Here is a 21,426-nt window from a genome sequence, read left to right as displayed (position 1 = left end):
AGGTGGTATCACGCAAGGTGATTTACTAAGGTTTGCGTTGGGTATGACACATAGAAGGCCTCGGGATGTGAGAAAACACTGGGGTTTACCTCTTAAGAAAAGTATGGACCATTTTTATATTTTGCTCAATGTAATAAACTACTAAAAACAAACAATGTGCATAATCTAAAAATCAAAACTCTCATCATGAGCACAAAACAAAGTTAATGAGTAATTTCAACGTTTTTTGTCTTCCCTTGCCACCCTAACCCTAACCCTAATGTTCCAAATTATAGCAGTGTTTATTATGAAATTCTCTTAAAATGCTGATTTAATAATACTACATGTATGAGGGGAAAAAACAAAAAGTCTAAAGGTGCCACGCGTTAACAAACCTGGTTTAGTCAAACGGTCAGAGTTATCTGTATGACATAAAAATAACTGTATTTTCTCGATTCTCGTTCATTCTCATTCATTCATTCGCAATGCACACGGAGCGGAAAGGGCTTGAATGAATCCTCTAAAAATATAAGAGGGTGTAGTGCTGAAAGATCATTACTGTAAACGACCCAGAGCGCTTGTAGTGTGAACCGCTCCGTTGTTTTGATGCGCTCACTTTAAATTGTATTAACGGTAAAATGGCGCAATTATGTCCCGCGGGCGGATGGAACCAAGCCAGGGTCCAGAGCCGAACGGCGGTCCGGCATTTAAGTATACCACTGCTCTAGTGACATTACAGTTAATCCATTTGAGAACAAATACATAAGCATCGCAATTTACAGTATATGAGCACAAAATACTGAGACTTTTATATTTTGACCTTCATCTTATCTGTAGTGCTGGGAAACCATTGACATGGATCGACAGGGGTGTCCTCAAAGCTGGGGCTTTGCTCCTGTCTGCTCTGTAATCTCACAGTCATCACACTGCACACACACTGAACGGCCAGTGATGATATCAGTCCACATTCCTCTTCAGCGGGCAGGAACTTTCTCATGGACAATGAGAGCGTTTCACTTTCCAGCATGAGCTCTTTCTTGCCTGGTGCCATGCTGATAGGTAGCTATTTTGAGGAGTTTAAAGTTTAAACTTTCACTCAGGTTCTACAAGATTTATGAACTTCTGTGATTTTATATTTTTCTCAGTGGCTTCTTCCATCATCACTCCATCACGAGTGGTTTGCTGTAAAATCTGTTTTGTTAAGTATAACCAAAAGCAGATTTGGAGGCCTTCCCGAGGGGTGAATATATATCCCAGAAAGACTGCCTTTGCCTCCACATCACTCCCTTGTCAAAGCAAAAGGCTTTTTGGATAAAAAAAATGGGTTGCAGAAAAGTTTTTGAGCACTCGTAACTGTGCCTCTGCTGAATCAATGCACCAAAGCAGAAGAAATTACATTTTCCTCTGATTTATGAGTCTGCAGTATTGTGAAATAACACGAAGACAATAAACTTGTCTTTCTATTGTGTTGTCTTCACTGACTGCATGCAAAAGCAAAAACACCACTGGACCTAGTCATGTACAATAGATTATTATAAGTTATTACTCAGACAAAAAAGACCCACACACTGACAAGTTATTATGATTTACTTGCTCATGAATTACTGGTTAAGTCCATCAAAGTGGTTATTGAATGAATATCTGACTCATTTCTGGCTGGATGTTTACTGTGACAATATGTAGTTGAAGACAGACAGTTATTTATTAATAAAACACATTTAAATGTGTCAAAATCAGCATTTGTTTTGCTTAGTATGGAGTTAGGAACAATTATGAGGGATTCTGCAAAAAAAAATTATGATGATGACATCACTGTTTTCTGCAGAGCTGCTTTATAGATGAATTGAACTAATTTAATAATTGATGATCTTTACAACGTGAACTGAAACAGCGCTAAACTGATAACAATGACACTATGGCCGAAATGAACTCTGTTTGCATCTCATATTTCCTGTTATCACTGTAAAGCTGCTTTGAAATGATCTGTTTTGTTGTATAAAGGTGATTTGACTTGACATAAGTGTTTAGTATGTGTGCTTAATTGTAATTTTATAACAATCAGGAGTCATTCTTTCTAAATAATTTCAATTATGTTTTGCTGTCACGGTGCACTGCAAATGATTCCCTTTAAACAACCATGACACTGTAAAGATCTTTAACTACGCACATCTGGGATGGCATGTGATAAAATTGTTGAGAAATGATGAGAAAATTTTTGGGTAAACTATGCCTTTAAGATAAAGCCAAAACCACAAACCTTTTATTCCATAACAAACCTGAATCTGAAAGAACTGATAGCATGAAGACCTGACTTGAATTCGGTCTAAATTCCCCCCCAAAAAAACATTGGTCTCAGTTTGGGTATGAGACTTCTACAGGCTGCCCTGATTTGACATCTTGACAAGCAGTATTGAATGGAGAAAGGCAGAAGCAGTGTTGGTTTAGCGCTCTTCGTCTGCTGACTCCACGCTGCAGTGATCTGGTAATGTCTCTGCTCAAGCTGTGTGGGAAATATGCAGCGGGAAGACACACTAATGATGGCCTCTCACCAAATTCCTGCTCCGCCACAAAGTAGCACTTTTAATGAGAGGGTAGTATAAAATCAGTGGTTTAGGTTTAATCTACTGACAATAAACTTTTCCACCCCCACAGTAGAAATGTTTATTAGTCAGTTAAGTGGATACTAGTGTGTTGAGTGAATGTAAACATATGAGAAAACGGCTATTTATTTACATTTTATGGTTTCCTCCTCAGCTGCAGGGAGGTTTACTGGATATTTGGGCCCTCGTGTATCTTGTGGTGATTTTAGACTGCCATCTTGTGGCACAACAAGTACTTTTAATTAGACATTGGGTATGAATGCCATGCTAGTATGTGTAGTATGCTGCTGCAGTATATGTACTGTACAGAGAATGCAAAATTACTAACCAGCAAAGGTGTGTTTTGGAGCAAAGGTGGGTTTATAAATATATAGCTGCCATTGGAGTTACTTAGTTTAAAATATTGGCAAGGCAACAAAATTCTTATTGTTGAACCCTGAGGCTGTATACTGCATGCATACTGTCTAGCGCATTTAGTGTCCCATTCCCTACATTAGTCATAGTATTGAACCTTATCAGTACAACAGAGCCTCAACTTCGAGGATTAACTTCTTGCATTTAGGATTTAATTCCACACTGTGCAATTCTTTTGAGGATTCACCTCTCTCTCTCTCTCTCTCTCTCTCTGTAGCTGGCAGGTCTAAGGAGAGGCAGGCAGCATGGCTGAACCCAGACGCGACAGCACCAGCAGCCTGCAGCGCAAGAAGCCTCCATGGCTAAAACTGGACATTCCCATCGCTCAGGTGTCCCTGGACGAACCTCCCGCTTTTGTCCAGGTACAGCATTGTTGTCTCTAAGTGCAAGCGAGTTTAGCCCTGGTTTCCAATCTTGTCCATGTCTCTCTTTTTGCAGCCAGTGAAGAGGCAAGGTTTCCATCGCAGCGTCAGTATGCCAGTGGAAACGTCTCATCTCCCCTCCCCTCCACGGGACCTCTTTGACCCCCGTCGAGCTGCTTTCCAGCGTCAGTCTTCAATCACCCAGACCATCAAGAGGTAGGGGAGGCATTACATGTGGCCTGAGGTTCATGTCTTTACCAAAGGTACTAGGTCAAAACCCAGTAAGCCGTCTACATAGACATTTTAAGGCATAGTCTAAATCAGTAGTGCCCAATCCTGGAAAGTGTTCCTGGAGATCTACCTACCTGCAGAGTTCAGATCCAACCCTGATGCCACACACCTGTCTGTCATTATCAAGTGCTCTTGAAGATTTTGGCTGCGTCCGAATCGCTCTTGAGTAGGTACTTATTTTGAAATAAGTAATTACTCTACAACCGCTAAAAAAGCACATTCTATTATATAGTATGAATGTGTGTAGTATGCATACCTGTCAACACTCCCGTTTTCCCCGGGAGTCTCCCGTATTTCACACACATCTCCCGCCCCCCTCACGTTTTGTTATTTCTCCCGTGAAACTCCCGTAATTTGTATGGCCCAAACGTCGTTATATGAATAATCACATCAATATATTATTCCAAGGTTCCATCCTACTCGCGCAATCAACACATCATACAAATTTCAACCCATTTGTGAGCTCAACCTGGCAACCTACAACCCAGTAGCGCTGTTGACATGCGCAGATAGTAGACGCGGGAAGTTGAGTCACTGGTAGAAATGGGAAGAGAAGACTCAGTGGTAAATATTTAACGCAGCATCCGTTTTTTCTGTCATCCTTTGGATGGCATTACATGTATATGATGCGCTCTTATTCTAGCAAATGCTTTTAAACCATTCAAGCCAAGACAAATTGAGCGCCAGAATCGAGGTCTCTTTCGGCTTGAATTTGACCAAACTATAACACACGCAATTATGCCCAAATGTCCGTTTTGTCGAGTATCCTCATAAGAGGAGACTGAGCAGTCTTAAATGAGTTAAATAAAGTCTTAAATGAACGTAAAGAGTTGTGAGAGAACGAGGCGCTTATGAGATTAGCGTCTCTGTCGGCCGCGGCAGGTTTTAAAGGAACAGTAGCCAATAATGCTGTCAGTCATTAAAGTTAATCAAAGAACAAAGGTAACAAAAAAAATCACTCACTGCTCTTGACTAAATTACTTTTGTAACTTTAATAAGGATTAATCTATATATAATTGAACATTTATGCAGTGCAAACTGTTTGATAACTTTATTAAATTTCTGTATATTTCCTACCTTTTAGACAAAAAATAAAATATATACTGTCTTTATCTTGTTTCTACATTAATTTGGAGATTAACTGTGAAATTATTACATTATAAAATATGTTAAAAACATTAGTTTTTTTTAAATGGCGATTCATCGTGATTAATCACAGAAAAAAAATTGTGATTAATCTAGTTCATTTTTTGCAATCGATAAAAATAAATAAATAAATAAACATGAATAAGTCTTCTTCATGTTTATTTTTATTGAATAATATGTATTTATTTATGTTAATATCTGCGCAATTAATGTGTATTTAGCCTGCCTCTGCCATCCAGCACCCCCCATAATTGTGTGTGATTCTGTAGTCAACACTGTAGCACTTTTTTGGTTGCAAGCCAATGTTGCCAGCCTGTCTTATGATTTGTTTGCTGCGATTGTTTTGCGCTGAGATGTAATAGGAATGTGCATGTGATTCCATGTGCCAGAGGGTTTGAAATTCCTCATTTCATGACTCCATTTCATGGCTGATAAATCAAACTTGAAAAGAACCAGTGTCTTTGCGCCTGTTTACATGGTTTCTGTGTGGACGATGCTACTTTTCAGCCTTGTTTTGTGTATTTCTGTGCGTCTGCGTGTGTATGTATGACTGGCACATGTCTCTCACTCATATGCTACTCATTAAATCTGCACCGATATAACCCTCCCTCCCGCTGGAATACTCTGCTTTTTGCTAATCTTGCTCTCTGGCTCTTGTTTCCAGTTCTTCTCACACTCCTTCCCTCTTTTTTATCTTTTTCTCTTCTGCTTCCTTTCTTCGCCCTGCTCTTCCTCTCCTCCCGCTCTCGGGACGTCCACAGCAGCAGGCGGGTGCACTTTGAGAGGATTAACACTGTGCCCATTAAGGGTCACCGTGCAGGGCGGCACGGTTTCAGAAGGCATCAGTCCCTCTCCAGAACCCTGCTCAGGTACAGCGGGCCGCAGGAGGCCTGGCGAGGGAGCTCCCACACACACACACACACACACAATGCAAAGGAAACATGGTCACGTGGCACAGTCAACTTTGGTGTTAGCGTTGTAATAATAGTCCCATTTAGGTGATATTATGCTGTATGTACACTTTAGGGAATTAGTGTGTAAATAAAGTACAAAGGTGTAGCTATTGATAGGGTACCATCCCAATCAACGAAAACGAAATAGAAAGTACACTGGCATATAGACAATAACTGACAACTGAAGACTTACTCAAGAGGGCTTAAATACACAAGGGTGATGAGATAATTAGCAACTAATCAAGACACATGTGGATGGTAATTAGTATCTATTAGTATCAAATTAGTGACTGGAACAAAGGAAAACAGAAACACACCAACTAAGGGTACGTTTACACAGCATCGATGTGCTAAAAACTGAAAAGTTTTTGCTTTGTGTTTTTCGCGTACAGACGAGAATGTTGTCAAAACTATCTCTATTCACATGGATCAGTGAAAACGATTAACGGCCCCTAAAAGTCCATGAACACAAAACTGAAACGCAGGCTGTATGTTACAGTGGAAACGTAATGGAAATTTCTACAGTGAATCTTCTAGTCATGAATAAGCTGTTTGTGAGCTCAATTCAATTCAGTATCGCAAAAGTCATGGAAAAGTGATGGAAATTAATTTGATACCAATCATTATATCATTAAATTGATCAAAAGTGACAGTTAAGACATTTATAATGTTTAAAATTTCTAAATAAAAGCCGTTCTTTTGAACCATCTATTCATCATAAACCTGAAAATAAAATTATCAGGGTTTCCACAAAGCAGCACAACTTTTTTCAACTTTGATAAATAATAATAATAAATGCTTCTTGGTCATCCATTGTGAGGTTTGACTCTAGGATATTTCTGTCAAATATGTTCACTTTGCGTTCTCCCTCAGTGGATGTTGAAGTAGTGAGGATTTTGTGGTTTTCTGTTTCACATGGTTTGGATTCTCAGCACATATCATGCCATGCATAACTTCAGTCTTTTGATAGGGGCAAATAAGGATTCTTATCATGACATGCGCTCACTGTCTCTAACCGTTATGATTTCAAACACGGCGCATTGTTGCCATTCTTCTAAACTGAACTGAAAACATTCCAATGTATGAACTCGAACGGCACATTCATCTTTAGTTGTTTTGCACAGTTTGACACTGTGCCCATACTGGCGGGCTTTATTTGTTGTCATAAGCCACAATTTGATTCATGTTTATTGCCTCGGTGAGTCAGAAAGATAAGATTAGATCTCTCTGTGCGGTGCCGATCCAGGTTTTCTAGAGATTTATAGCCACACATGTTGTGCGTTGAACAGCAATGGCAATCTCAGCTAGAATGTTTTCTATTATAGTATTTATTAATATTTTTAATTCGCTTTTAATTTTTATATTTTCAATTTTCACTTTAATTATTTTAATTTAGGTTTTAGTCATTTTTTATGTGCTTTTCTATATATAGAATTTATAGAAATATAGATAACACTTTACAATACTCTACATATTACTTAACAATTAGTTAATAGTCATGTGCCTCAACAAGTAAAGTCATAACATAATGATAGATTTGCAAATCATTAGCTAATGATTAATTAAAGCAGACAACTGGAAGTTAAAGTGCATAGCGTTGACTAATTGTGGTAATTAACACATTGATTTACACTATTAGTTAATAAAATATGTTATTAAGGAATTAATACATGATGACACGTTTAATTAATAGCAATTCATATATTACTTAATCTATTAATCATATAGACTATTTATTAGTTGCTGATGCAGTAATAATTCATTAATGGTTTAGTTCTTCATGAGTTATACATTAACTCATGATTATCTGTGCATTAGTTAATGAATTAATGCATATTAGTGCACCCGTATTGTAAAGTGTTACTGAAATATAAATATAGAATTTATATTTTTCTTTAATTTTAGTACTTCAACTTCAACTTATTTATTTCAACTTATTTATTTCAGACATCATTTCTAATTTTCTAAGTTTGGTTTTCATTTAATATTCATATTTTATTTTATTTTAACAATAAAACAACGCTTATACAAATATTATCAGACAATCACACATATGTGGGGAAACTCTTATATGTACAGTATGATTTTCATCACACATCATACATACTCCAGTCCTTAGCAGTTTATTGTTGGTCTGCACTCAAATCTCAAACACACCACTTACAAAAATGTTGGCTGATAACCAGTTTCAAAAACTAACATGGTTACTATAAAAACTGATCTCACCACTGTCATGAAACATGAACCAAAACATAATGAAAAAGAGATCATGTCACTGTTTGAAGGAGGTCCCATGTTAATTTATTAGTAGTTCATAATTTTTGTTTTGAAGGCCTAACCTTATTACTAGCTTATTTTATTTATTGGCTTTATTTACAGTAGGCCTACAATATATAAAGTCGACAGGAAAATAGCTGTGTGAGTGGTGTAACTTGTCCAGCTTTTGTGCTACTTTAAATCATGCAGATTGTTGAGAGAAAGAAAAGTAACACTTTTCTAAGCAATTGGACAATTTCCATAAAACTGCGAATTTGCAAAAAAAAAAAAAAAAAAAAAAGGTGACATCACGAGCATGCGTATTACATGTTCAGTCTATAGGCACTTAGTGTTTCTTTAGTGACATCGCCATACGTCAACACTGGCCTGGCATGAATAATACAGCGTTTTTAGTCATTTTCATCGATTCGTGAGAACGGGGATCGTTTTGACGACATTGTCGCCTGTCTGTGAAAAGCACAAAGGAAAAACTTTTCCGTTTTTAGTACATCGTACATTCCGTTTTTAGTACATTTTTGTAAACACCCCAAATCCCTTAGACTTAAGATGTGGGCACATTAGCGAAATTTTCGTCAAAATTACACCAGCAAAAAAGTCCATTGTCTATTATCAATAGAAATGTATGAGGCACAACTCACACAGAAGTCCATTTGAAACCAAACAGCTTTCTGTTAGTCAGCGCTGCAAATCTGTGTGACCAAAATCTGCATAGGCCTAAGGGGAAATCTTCTACAGTCACATGATATTCCCGATCACATGGATTCTTATTAAAATACCTGTATTACATTTTGGCAGAAACTATATGGTTACCATGGAGTCTTTTTGTAATGGGCCACTAGAGTTTTTACTGTTTTGGTATGGGGTTATTTCATAAAATGTGATTATTTTCGTGGGTGAGGCTGAACAGCTGAACTCTGTGTATTTATTTTACTCTGCTTTATATCAATTTATCTTTTTGACTGAAACATGAGTCATATGTGAACTTGAAAAACATGTCAGCCTCTTGACATTACGAGGCAGATGTTTCCCAAGCCAAGCAGCTGTGCAGAGGGATGGACACACCAGCCTAATGACTCTCTGTGTATGTGCATTTGGTTTCGTTTTTGTGACAGGATTTTAGCCAATGCCAGTAGCTTTACTGTGAAGCATGCCTGGGCATGTCCCATCACTATTTCCTTAGAAGTTTGCTACAGTTAACTCACCGAACTTTCCTTGATCTCATTTGTACACAACCGGGAGGAGACAGTGTGACACACATTTGTGGAAACTACCATTGCAGTGTCCAGTTATTGTGAAAGAACATGTTAGCACACAGGGAAATACAAGAGAGTCAGGGATGACATGTGATCTCTGGATGAGTGAGCTCAGGCTGAACGGGTTGTGTCGATCGCTCTCAGGGGTACGGCGGACTGGTTCGGGGTCAGTAAGGACGGCGACGCCACGCAGAAATGGCAGAGGAAGAGCCTGCGACACTGCAGCCTGCGCTACGGCAAGCTGAAACCGCAGGTGATCCGTGAGATGGAGCTTCCCAGCCAGGACAACATCTCCCTGACCAGCACGGAAACCCCTCCACCTCTATACGTACCCTCATCTCAGCATGGCATGCAGAAGGTACAGTGCCAGGAGTCATCACTGGAATAGTATGTGCACCTGTTCCTCCTTTTTTTTTTTTAATGATGCACTTTTTGTTCAGATTGTGGACCCACTGGCACGAGGACGTGCGTTTCGCATGGTCGAGGAAGTAGATGGCTACAGTGTGCCTCAAACTCCCATCACCCCCGGCGCTGCGTCCCTGTGCTCCTTCACCAGCTCACGCTCAGGCCTGAACCGCATCCCACGCAGACGCAAGCGTGAGTCCGTGGCCAAGATGAGCTTCAGGGCGGCAGCAGCTCTGGTCAAGGTGAGCACGTGACCCACAGCTGCATACATGACCTTTATACCCGTTATTTCTGTCAAATTTGTACATTGGGTATGATCTTTGGAACTTTTCTGGAAATAATCCACCAGGTTTTGGTCTTATAGTGTCAAGTCAATTCAAATTTATTTACAGTCAAACCAAAATGCATTCAGACACCTTGCTATCCTAACTTACATAAATGAACTATAGTGTCCTGCACCCAATAGTAAAAAGAAATATTTTTGGTTTGACTGTATATAGTGCTTTCACAATACACATTGTTTTAAAGCAACTTTGCTGTTTTCATTTAGAGATGCTGTACAGCTGAAACTCTCTGTTTGCATAATTGAATCATTTATATAGCGCTTTATACAATCTGTGTTGTATAAAGCGCTAACTGGAGCTATAACAGTTTTTTTTCTTGCTCTTTGACTTTAAATGATGAAATATCTGTTTATAAGGCCATCTAGAGGACACATTTTTGTGTCCGTTTGGTTTCAGTTGTTCCTACATTCCCGATCCCCCCATAATTTTAGAATACGTTATAGTACTTAAGTTATTGATAAATCATGATTTGTTTGCAAAAACCTCGATTTCACACACAAATTTGTGCGTACACATGGTTAGTCAATGAGATCCATTATTTTAAGCTGATATAGCTGATGTTAATGAACAGAAATGGTACTGTCAACACTATGATGATCTGAATCAATATTCAAATTAAATGACAGCAAATTGCTAACATTTATTTACAGTGGTTTCTTCAGTGGTCAATGCTAATACTGATTAATTGGTCCGTTTGTTTACATTGGAGCAAATGTAGGTGTTTACACATAGTCAACACAGTTTAATCCACAACATAACCTTCACAAGATTTATATCAAATTATATCTTATTTTGGGGAAAATGCTTGATCCTGTCTGAGCTTCGTGGTTCACTATAATAAGTGACCCGGGAACAAAGTTTTACTGTATTTTGTGATAACTGATACTCTAGATACTCCACAGACCTTCATTAGAACAGAGCAGAAGCTTGTTTGATAATGTCAAATGGGAACAGCTGCTAAAGTAGGATTGGTCAGTAGCATTTGTAAGGTGCAGCTCAGCGAAGGGTCATCTGAGGTTGTTTAAGTTTACAAAGACACATCAGATAAATCAAATGGGCACATTCAATCTTTAAAAATGACCAATAACATGAAGCAAAAAATATTATAGATATCAGAGACAGACCTGGTATACAGGTCAATGGTGTAGCAACACAGTCTCTTTGAATAAATTATCATCCATTTACTTTATTCTTAGTTAATAGTCTGGTATTTATAGTAAATACTTGTTATACTGCTTAGTTATGCTGATTGATAAAGTGTGGTTTATCTGTGTTTTTGTATTTTAAGGGTCGTTCACTGCGCGAAGGCACGCTAAAACGAGCTCACAGGCGCAGCTTCACACCTGCTAGCTTTATTGAGGAAGATGTTGTGGACTTCCCAGATGAACTGGACACATCGTTCTTCGCTAGGGTAGGATAATACCACCGAACACATCACACATACATTTGCTTTTGGGAGACTTTTTCCAATATGTATGCTTACTGTCTGTGGGGCTTCAGGATGCCCTGATGCAGGAGGAGATGTCCACTTTTCACGATGAGGTGTTTGAGTCTCCATCAGACTCCACCATGAAGGACGTGGACAGCAAACAGCTGGATGAGTCGGAGCTAACAGGCAGCGCACTGGAAAAAAGCGAGTTGGAGAGGAGTCACTTAATGCTGTGAGCTTCACGACACCACATTACCTGTCACAGTAATTGTGCTTTGATACTATAAAAAATTTGATAATAGAAAATGTTAGCTGCAGAGAATTTCTGGTTTAGTCATTAAACTCTAGACGGCACAGACTGATACTTCCTTTTCACTGCAATCTGCAAGCAATTACACCATTACTGCATGGCACAAGCTGATTGGCTTCTGCTAATTCAGCAGCCAATGAGATTTCTTGCTCAACATTTGAAGAGTCCTCTGAAACCCTCCACCTCCCCCAGCTCCACCTGCCTAGATCTGCTATGGGATTTATGTGTCTATTCTTGCAGCAGCATATCTTACATGTATTCAATATTTCAATAATTCAAAATAGTTTTGAAAATATAATTAAAAATAATGTTTAAGAAACATTAGATATGATTTATATATTTTGCTGAAAAAAAATATAAAAATCACATCCAGAAATATTTGAAAAAGGATGATTATTTATTGACATAAAATGTTAAAAACAGAAAAAATGAATTTATCTAGCGTAGACATTGTTCTATGACTATAATCCTTCTATCCTCGTCCTTCAAACAGGCCTTTAGAGCGTGGCTGGCGAAAAGTTAAGGAGGGAACGCCAGTCCCCCCTAAAGTCAGACTGAGGCAGGAGGTAGTGAGTGTGAACGGTCAGCGGAGAGGCCAACGCATAGCCGTGCCAGTCAAAAAGCTCTTTGCAAGAGAAAAAAGACCGTATGGATTGGGCATGGTGGGAAAGCTGACCAATCGAACATATCGCAAGCGTATCGACAGCTACGTGAAACAACAAATAGAGGACATGGATGACCACAGGTTTGCAAACTTAATTAAATCCCCAAAACATCTTTAAGACTTTCGGAGATGCTTATGGCTGTGTTTTCTATTCTGTTTCTCAGGCCTTTCTTTACATATTGGATAACGTTCGTTCACATACTCATCACCATTTTGGCAGTGTGTATTTATGGCATTGCACCAGTGGGCTTCTCCCAGCATGAAACTGTAGATTCTGTGAGTGCTGCTACACTTTCAAAATATCCTGCATTTCTGATGCTCTATTCCTGTTTCACACCATCTGGTGTTTGTCAACACATTTGTTTTGTTTTTTCCCCCATAAAGGTCCTAAGAAATAAAGGCGTTTATGAAAACGTCAAATTCGTGCAGCAAGAGAACTTTTGGATTGGACCAAGTTCGGTGAGTTTTTTTTTTTTTTTTAAGGGTCATGAAACCCCAATACACATTTGTTGAGATGTGAACAGATATGTACAGGCTGCGCATCACTGAAAACACTAAAACTCACTTATAAAAAAAAACTATATACCTATACACACACATTGGTTATTTTTGAGTTTTTAAGAGAAATTTCGTTCTTCCGGGTTGAAAAGTAAAGTCGAAGCAGTGTCACGGAATCTGAGGTTCTGAGAGCTTTGCTGCATTTATTCATGAGAAAAAGCTCGTTCAATCAAATCACTGTGCCGTAGTATGCATGAGATCGCATTACAGGCTCTCGGGTCTTGGGAGTTTGGGTTATATTTTTAAAATGCATCAAGGTGCCCTCAACAAGTGTTGCAACAAGTCTGTGTTTTATTTGTTGTTGTCTCCCCTTTTCCCGCCTTTTACTCTCCCACTTTTCCACAGCTTTACATGCCTTTACATATCTGAGGTGTGAACGACCAGGCTAAAACAGGGAAGGGTTTCATGACACTTGGTTAGTTAGTTAGTTAGTTATGATTAAATTATGATCTGAAGTACTGTCTAAAAACACTGCATGTCTCATGGCACAACATGTGCAAGTTTCAGCAATCTTCAAACTTTCGAGCTTGTCATACTATTTCAAATGATTGCGATTAGTGTGTCAATACATTTATGACTTGCATTAAAAAGTCAAGTCACCTTTATTTATATAGCGCTTTATCCAGTACAGATTAATTATGCGAACATAGTTCATTTTGGCTGTACAGCAGCTCTAAATGAAAATAGTGTCATTGTTCAGCTGAAGTCAGTTCAGTGTTGATTCAGCTCCACTGTAAAGATAATCAATTATTAAATTCGTTCATTTCATCTATAAAGCAGTTCTACAGAAAACAGTGATGTCATCGTCCAGCTCAGTTCAGTTTTCATCCAAAAGTGTCAGTGGAGTCAAATCAATAATGTTGTTGAATATTAATTGTCCCCAACTAAGCAAGCCAGAGACGGTGGCAAGGAACCCAAACTCTATTAGGTGACAGAATGGAGAGAAAAAACCTTGGGAGAAACCAGGCTCAGTTCTTATCTGGCCAACGAACACGGTGGCATTTCAATATTTCATCCAATTCCTTTTGCTTGAAGATTGGATTGAAGATCGGATTCATCACGCCACTATGGAGACGAAGCTGGGCATAGGTTCTGTGCAGAGGACTTGTCGGTTTCTTATGGTCTTTGCTGAGGATCTGTGCCGATGCATGGCTGTCGTGTCGACGAGGCCTTCACAGGGGATTGTCTAGTTTACAGGATCTCTACTGACATTCAAGGCTGCGTTGTGGTCGTGTCAAGGTGCAGGTCCACCATCTGGTCTGGATACGGCTTACTACGGTAACCTCGGGATAAACAGAGAGACTAATATTAGATGCCATTCTTCTTATGATTTATGAAGTACATGGGGTGTTATGGGAAGTGTTCCTGGTTCCGGTTAACCTAATTTAAGCAGCCTAACAATCCTTTAACAGATTTGAATCTTAGAAAGGCGATGTGCTATGTGTATACCAGGTAAACGAGATTTTTAGTCTAGATTTAAACTGACAGAGTGTGCCTGCTTCCCGAACAAGGCTAAGAAGACTGTTCCAGAGTTTGGGTGCTAAATAGGAAAAGGATCTACCGCCTGCAGTTGATTTTGATATTCTAGGTATTATCAACTGCCCAGAATTTTGAGATCACAATAAACGTGAAGGACTATAATGTGTTAAAAGCTTGCTTAAGTACTGTGGACCTAAACCATTTAGTGCTTTGTAAGTAATCAGCAAGATTTTTAAAATGTATGCGATGTTTAATAGGGATCCAATGAAGTTTTGAATATATTTTGCCTGTTCTGGCTTCACTTCACTGGTTGCCGTTCGAATACTGTGTTACATTTAAAGGGTAACTAAACCCCTGGTCAGAGCCTGACTCCACCCACTGGCAATATTTGAAAAATGCTGGAAAAGTGGGCGGAGCCCAGCGGAGATAGAGGGGATGAACGGATACTCTATCCCGATCGTTTTCAATACTCGCAATTCCAACTCCTGACTCGCTACAGTGGTTTTGACGAAACAAGATGGTTTTTATACTGCCATGGGCGTGGTAGCTCGTACCAAGGGCGTGGTAAGCTGAAACCTGCTTACGTCAGCTCTCACCGCTACCGCCACGAACTACCGCAAACATCCAATAGGAAAATTAAACTGCAGTAGCCACCGTTCAACCTGAAGAGGGCAGCACTCGGACGTTTTTACACCATATATTGTAGAATTAAAACACTTTATACCCAAATGTCAAAAAAGTTACTCGAATCAATGAACAGCACTAATAAAGCCCCAGTCTTACAGATCATTAACTAAAAAAAGTTGGTTTAGTGTTTAGTTACCCTTTAAAGTTCTATTGTGTGTGTATAAGGGGTTAAATGGCCGGGCTCCACAATACATTACAGATCATCTTCTCCACTGGAAATGTTCTAGGCCCTTAAGGTCTTCGAACAGGTTGATGTTGACTGTGCCTATGTCTCGTATGAAGTTAAAAGGTGATCGTGCCTTCTGTTGCTGTTCCATGTCTGTGGAATGATTTGCCGGTACACATTAGGCTGTCTTCCGATGTTGTTAGTTTTAACACCTCTCTGAAGACATATCTTTTTTTCTCTGGTATTGGGATCAATGTAGTCTCAATAATTTGCCTGATTGTATTTTATTCTCTTGTCAGTTTATGTATTTTATTGTCTTATTTTGTTTGATTGTACAGCACTTTGGTCTTTGGTCAGCAGTGGCTGTTTTAAACATGCTTTAGAAATAAAAGTGCCTTGCCTTGTACCATGTAAATGGTAGCATGTACATGGTTAAAAATCAACTGTCCTAGTACTTAGCCTTGCTGTACTCCATACTGAATGTGTGATTGATGTGACACCTCTTCATTTACTGCTGTTAATTGATACCCGTCAGATTAGTATGATTTGAACCATGGCAATGCAATTCCACTAATGCCAACGTAATTTTCGAGGCTATTCAAAAGAATGTTGTGGTCAATGGTATCAAATGCAGCACTAACCCAGTAACACTAATAGAGAGCTACAACCACGTTTGGATGATAAGAGCAAGTCATTTGTGACTCTAATGAGAGCAATTTCCTTACTTTGATATGGTCTAAATCTTGTCTTTAAATCTTCGCAGTTACCATTTCTATGGAGAGGAACATAGTTGTGAGGAAACGGCCTTTTCTAGTATTTTTGACAGGAAACGGAGATTCGAGATCGGCCTGTAATTAACAAGTTCTCTAGGATCAAGTTGCGTTTTTTTTAATAAGAGGTTTAGTAACAGCCAGCTTAAAGGTTTTAGTACATATCCTAATGACAATGATTAATTAATAATATTAAGAAGTGGATCTATGACTTCTGGAAGCCTCTTTCAGTAGTGTAGTCAGTATAGGGTCTAACATGTTGTTGATTTTCATGATTTAAAATGATTTAGACAATTCTTCTTCTCCTATAACAAAGAATGAATGGAATTGTTCTTAAGCATGACGTCTGATGCGATACTTATAATTTTCTCTCTAATAATATCAATCTTGCCGCCAGTAAAGAAATTCATAAATGCTGTGCTGTTTGGAAACATCTGAAGTTGAAGCTTTATTTATCGCTAATTTAGCCACTGTGTCAAATAAATACCTCGGGTTGTTTGTTTTCTTGTTTTTGTTTTCTAGGGTTGTGTTTGTTTTCTTATATTTCTTATCTAGCAATTTGTAAGGAATTTCTGTATGCAGTAACACTGTCCTTCCACGAAATATGAAATACCTCTAGTTTTGTTTTCTTCCAACTGCGCTCCATTTTTAATGTCAATATAGTCAATAATAGCAGCACAACTGTTTTCAACATTGATAATAGTGAGAAATGTTTCTTGAGCAGTAAATCAAATCATTAGAATGATTTCTGAAGGATCATGTGACACTGAAGACTGGAGTAATGATGCTCAAATTCAGCTTTGACGCAGGAATAAATTACACGTTTTAAAATGTATTACAATACCATTTAAAATTGTAGTAATATTTCACACTATTACTGTTTTACTGTATTTTTGATCAAATCTATACAGCCTTGATGAGCATAAGAGACTTATCGACTTAAACTCTTACCGACCCCAAACTTTTGATCGGTTGTGTATGGCACTTCAGATGCGGCTTCTATTCCCCTCCAATCTCAAAAGTGAAACTCTGACTATGTTGAAATGTATTTCATAAGCAGCGATCAGGTATTGAATGTTTTCCTACTGAACAACTGAATAAAATAGTATCATAAGACAAGTCATCGTCATTGTCCGCTTCTCAACAGGAGGCCTTGATCCACCTGGGAGCCAAATTCTCACCTTGTATGCGACGGGACCACCAGGTACATGAACTGATTAAAAAAAAGCGGGATATGGAGCGGCATTCGGCTTGCTGTGTGCGCAACGACCGCTCAGGCTGTCTGCAGACCTTAGAGGAGGAATGCTCTGTAAGTACAGGAGCTGTGGACTATCAAGGCTACGAATGAGAAACTGTCAGGTCATTGACATCTCTTTCTTTATGTTTCAGAGCACTTTGGCTGTATGGGTAAAATGGCCTCAGCATCCCAGCACCCCTCAGCTGGAGGGGAAAGCCCGGCAGTATGGCTCTGTGTGTCATCAGGACCCCAGGTGAGGGAATACGACTTCACTCAATACTTCAATTTCCACAGAGACATTTCAAACACAAGATCTTACTGTGTTTTTGGCAGGACGTGTATAGAGCCGGCCTCTGTATCTCCTCATGAGTGGCCTGATGACATCACCAAATGGCCAGTAAGTATTGCATCAAGAATGGTAATTATATGAAAGAACTATATAGTATTACTTGTGGTAGCATTACAATACTTTGTTGTAAAGGTCGATTAGATACTTTGTCCTAATATAGATATGTATTACAGATCTGCACCAAATATAATTCTGGGAACCACACCAATCTGCCTCATATTGACTGTACTATCACCGGCCGGCCCTGTTGCATCGGCACTAAAGGGAGGTGAGGAAATCTGCTATTACTCGCTAGTTACAAATGATCAATACTGAGAGATTTCACACGCACTTGTTCAGTGGGCATGAATATACAGTTTTGTGTTGTTTTTAACTATCTTGTGTGTTGATTTGCAGGTGTGAAATCACATCAAGGGAGTACTGTGACTTCATGAAAGGATACTTCCATGAGGAGGCAACCCTCTGCTCGCAAGTAAGCAGACTAAAACCAGAGAAGCACAGAAATAAGTCAAAGATGAAGCACAACTGTTAATTGCTTTGTATTTAAGAACAGCATTTATTTGAATAACACACCTTTTGTAACATTACAAATGCCTTAACTGTCACTTTTGATCAGTTTAATGCATCCTTTCGGAGTAGAATTATTTTTAAACCTTACTGATCCCAAACTTTACAATGGTAGTGCAACCCTATGGTTCAGGTCGCAAATGAGTGTAAAGCTCTCAGCCCTAAAAGTTTCACCTCTTGTCAGTACTCACCCACTAGACTAATGAAGTGCTCTGTAATCACCATGAAGGTTGCCATGCTAATCTCCTCTGCATTGGCAAAATCTGTTGTCGTCTGAAAGGGCACAAAGTGATTGCCCGGGTCTGAAGCTTGTGCCAACTTCCAGGGTTTTAACTTAAGACTTTGTGCTAAAAGTGTGTTAAATACGGTCTAATGTCTAATCCTTAAGCTTGAAATGCAATTGAATTTATTATTGGCAGTGTTTCTCTTTTAGATGTTTTATAATCTAAAGAAACGCACTAATCTGTCCCTGCCAGGTTCACTGTATGGACGATGTGTGTGGCCTTCTTCCTTTCTTGAACCCAGAAGTCCCAGATCAGTTCTACCGTCTCTGGCTCTCACTGTTTCTGCATGCTGGGTGAGTGACTATAAAGTATGGGGATCCTTAAGCCCTAGCTGTTCACACCCAACAAAAACTCGGGAAGTTTGTAGCAACTAATTCCAGACAAAATGGTCTGTTCCCCCCATGAGCAAAACAAAAAAGTAAAATATTGCAGACGAAATTGAAACAGAAAAGCAAAATGTCACAGACAATGTGAAGCTGTCCATTCAGACCCAGAACGATGCAAAAAGCACATGACAGGCCTATTTGCACCTAAAGTTAAACGAAAAGGCAAAAATTGCACAAAAAGGATGAAACAAAAAAGGAAAGGATTGCAGTTTAAATGTCTATTCACACCAACAGTGAAAATCCACATAATTCATTCACACATAGGATGAAGGAAAGAAAAAACATAATAGACATTGCAGATGAAGTCTTTTAGCCCATAGAGCAAAACAACAAAAAACTGCAACATTGCAGACTAAGTCAAAAGTGATACGAAATAGCATTATCACAGAGAGTGTGTTCACGGACTGGTCACACACTACAGCAAAACAAAAAAGTGAAACAATGGAAATGAAAGGTCTGTTCAGGCCAAGAACAACACGAAATGTGAAACATAGCCCACAACAGACAAAAGAAATCTGTCATCAAAACGTGTTTTCACTCCAAGAGCGACATTAAAAAGCAAAATATCACAGGTTGAATCATCAGAAGAGATATTAATGTCTGTAAATGAATACCAGTGTCTGCAATGGCAATTCAGATATTTCAATATTGACTCAATATCTCATCAAAATCCTAAATGACTCGAGCATTTTTTTTTGCTCTACTCACTCTTACTGTGTCTCATGAGTGTCAGTTTATTTTCCTATTGAGTTCATACTTAACCGAAACACTCCTGAGACCTCTTCTTAAATCTTCAACCCATTCCTCTGGGTTTTAACTATGCACACGTGGCGGATCTGTTCACCCATACGCCTCGTGTCCCATGCTGCACAGCAGTATATTTCAAATGCTTCAAAAGCTGACACACGACCAGATTATCTGTTTTAAGAAACAGCTGACACTTGGAGGAGCGTGCCGTGATCTGTTGTAGTAATCAAAGAGAGTGCTTCACTGAGCTGCACTTTGGCTCTTTGCCTTTCTTAAGAAGGCTCAGATTAACGCTTCTGCACGTGCCTCTGTCAAACACCTTGAACATCACACTCTCAGATGTCCTTGAACCTGCTGAAGTTGGATTGTCTGTTGCATATTTGTTCATATATGTGGCCATTGATTGCAAAAAAGCATCTTTTTTTATAGCAACATGTGCAGGGACTCTTGTTGTGACATGCCTTTTCCACATTTTATGAGACAGCTGACAGAAGTGTAATTATGACTAAGGCGGTGGATTGCTTGGAGATAATTTAGAGTCAGTGGCATCATATAAATATGCATTTAAATCCATAAAGATGTCATAGGAGCTTTTTAAACAACATGCTTGAAACGTTCTCTTTGTCCCCATCTGTTAAAAACAGGATTCTGCATTGCCTGGTGTCGGTATGTTTTCAGATGACAATCCTTCGAGATCTAGAGAAGTTGGCCGGATGGGTACGAATATCTATCATCTATATCCTGAGCGGCATCACAGGAAACCTGGCTAGTGCCATCTTCCTCCCCTACAGGGCTGAGGTGAGCCCCTCTTGCCCCCTCTTGCCTCTTTTACACCGACAGGGTGCGCTGGAAACTGGAATCGCTCCAGTTGACGGACATCCGAAGTATGTTGTGGCTCTAGCTGCCTATAAATAATTATATTTATATAAATATCCTGTTTTTCAAATTAATTTTATTTATTATTTTGATCAGTGAAGTGACACAAATTTTTTGCCCGGCTCTAGTAATTTATTTAAAATACTTTAAAATACATACAAGGACTTTAATACACTTTTTATATGATAGGCATGTTTTAAAATTTCTGAATTAAAATTTATAAAGACTAAAAATTAATACTAATAAAAAAAAATTGGTTATTTTTTTAAAACCATATGAATAAAGAGTGTATTTCTAAGAACTTTTTAAACTAGATTTTTAAATGATTTTTCCTATTCCTTGTCATGAACATACGTATTTATCATTGACCCATATATTAAAAAAAACTTCTGGCATTATTACAAAATTACTATGGATGTTAAAATATGTTCTTATGACTTGTAAACATAGCAAAATCGCGAATTTAGTGAAATCGTTTGGCAGCTTCATCTAAGACAATGATTCCCAAACTTCTTTTTTTGAAGTAACCCCTGAGATTTTTATTTAATATTTCAATGATTTAACAGCACATTCTCATTTTTACAGTTACACTTTAATATTCATTTTATGTTATGTTTTATGTTCAAATGAATAAAACGAGGAAATTAATTCTTAATCCGTGGCCACAATATATATATTTGATATAGTGTATATTATATATCAGCCCATTCTCATCGCAAGGCGTCATATACTGACGCTTTTGCCAAAGCTTCTATATCCAACGCACATGGCACCCTTTAGCGTCAATATGAGACGCGGATAGACGTGGTCTAACCCTAACACTACCCCAGACCTAAACCTACCCATAACCGAAGCGTGTTATATTGACGCTAAAGGGTGTCATGTGCGTCGGA

General features: G+C 38.6%; 1 protein-coding gene across 3 annotated transcripts in view; it reads left to right on the top strand.

Annotated features, from left to right (window-relative positions):
• The window catches only part of rhbdf1a (rhomboid 5 homolog 1a (Drosophila)), a 56,135-nt gene that overhangs the window by 32,587 nt on the left and 2,122 nt on the right, over positions 1-21,426 (top strand). The window contains exons 2-18 of one of the 3 annotated variants that reach the window (XM_056252737.1): positions 3,211-3,355; positions 3,432-3,571; positions 5,557-5,661; positions 9,420-9,633; positions 9,716-9,922; positions 11,313-11,435; positions 11,525-11,685; positions 12,257-12,508; positions 12,592-12,703; positions 12,812-12,886; positions 17,235-17,396; positions 17,477-17,577; positions 17,658-17,721; positions 17,847-17,941; positions 18,070-18,145; positions 18,717-18,817; positions 20,302-20,455. In XM_056252737.1, the coding sequence (XP_056108712.1) occupies positions 3,239-3,355; positions 3,432-3,571; positions 5,557-5,661; positions 9,420-9,633; positions 9,716-9,922; positions 11,313-11,435; positions 11,525-11,685; positions 12,257-12,508; positions 12,592-12,703; positions 12,812-12,886; positions 17,235-17,396; positions 17,477-17,577; positions 17,658-17,721; positions 17,847-17,941; positions 18,070-18,145; positions 18,717-18,817; positions 20,302-20,455 (2,259 nt within the window). In that variant the 5' untranslated portion in view covers positions 3,211-3,238. Of the gene's footprint in view, positions 1-3,210; positions 3,356-3,431; positions 3,572-5,553; positions 5,662-9,419; positions 9,634-9,715; positions 9,923-11,312; positions 11,436-11,524; positions 11,686-12,256; positions 12,509-12,591; positions 12,704-12,811; positions 12,887-17,234; positions 17,397-17,476; positions 17,578-17,657; positions 17,722-17,846; positions 17,942-18,069; positions 18,146-18,716; positions 18,818-20,301; positions 20,456-21,426 lie in introns of all 3 variants that reach the window. The other 2 variants (XM_056252728.1, XM_056252744.1) reach the window with 2 other exon arrangements.

This window comes from Rhinichthys klamathensis, unplaced genomic scaffold (genome assembly GCF_029890125.1).
Source record: "Rhinichthys klamathensis goyatoka isolate OS25496 unplaced genomic scaffold, OSU_Roscu_1.1 h1tg000004l_1, whole genome shotgun sequence".
NCBI classification, from domain to species: domain Eukaryota; kingdom Metazoa; phylum Chordata; class Actinopteri; order Cypriniformes; family Leuciscidae; genus Rhinichthys; species Rhinichthys klamathensis.
The sequence above is the reverse complement of the archived record's forward strand: the minus strand, read 5'-3'. Positions and strand labels throughout refer to the sequence as shown.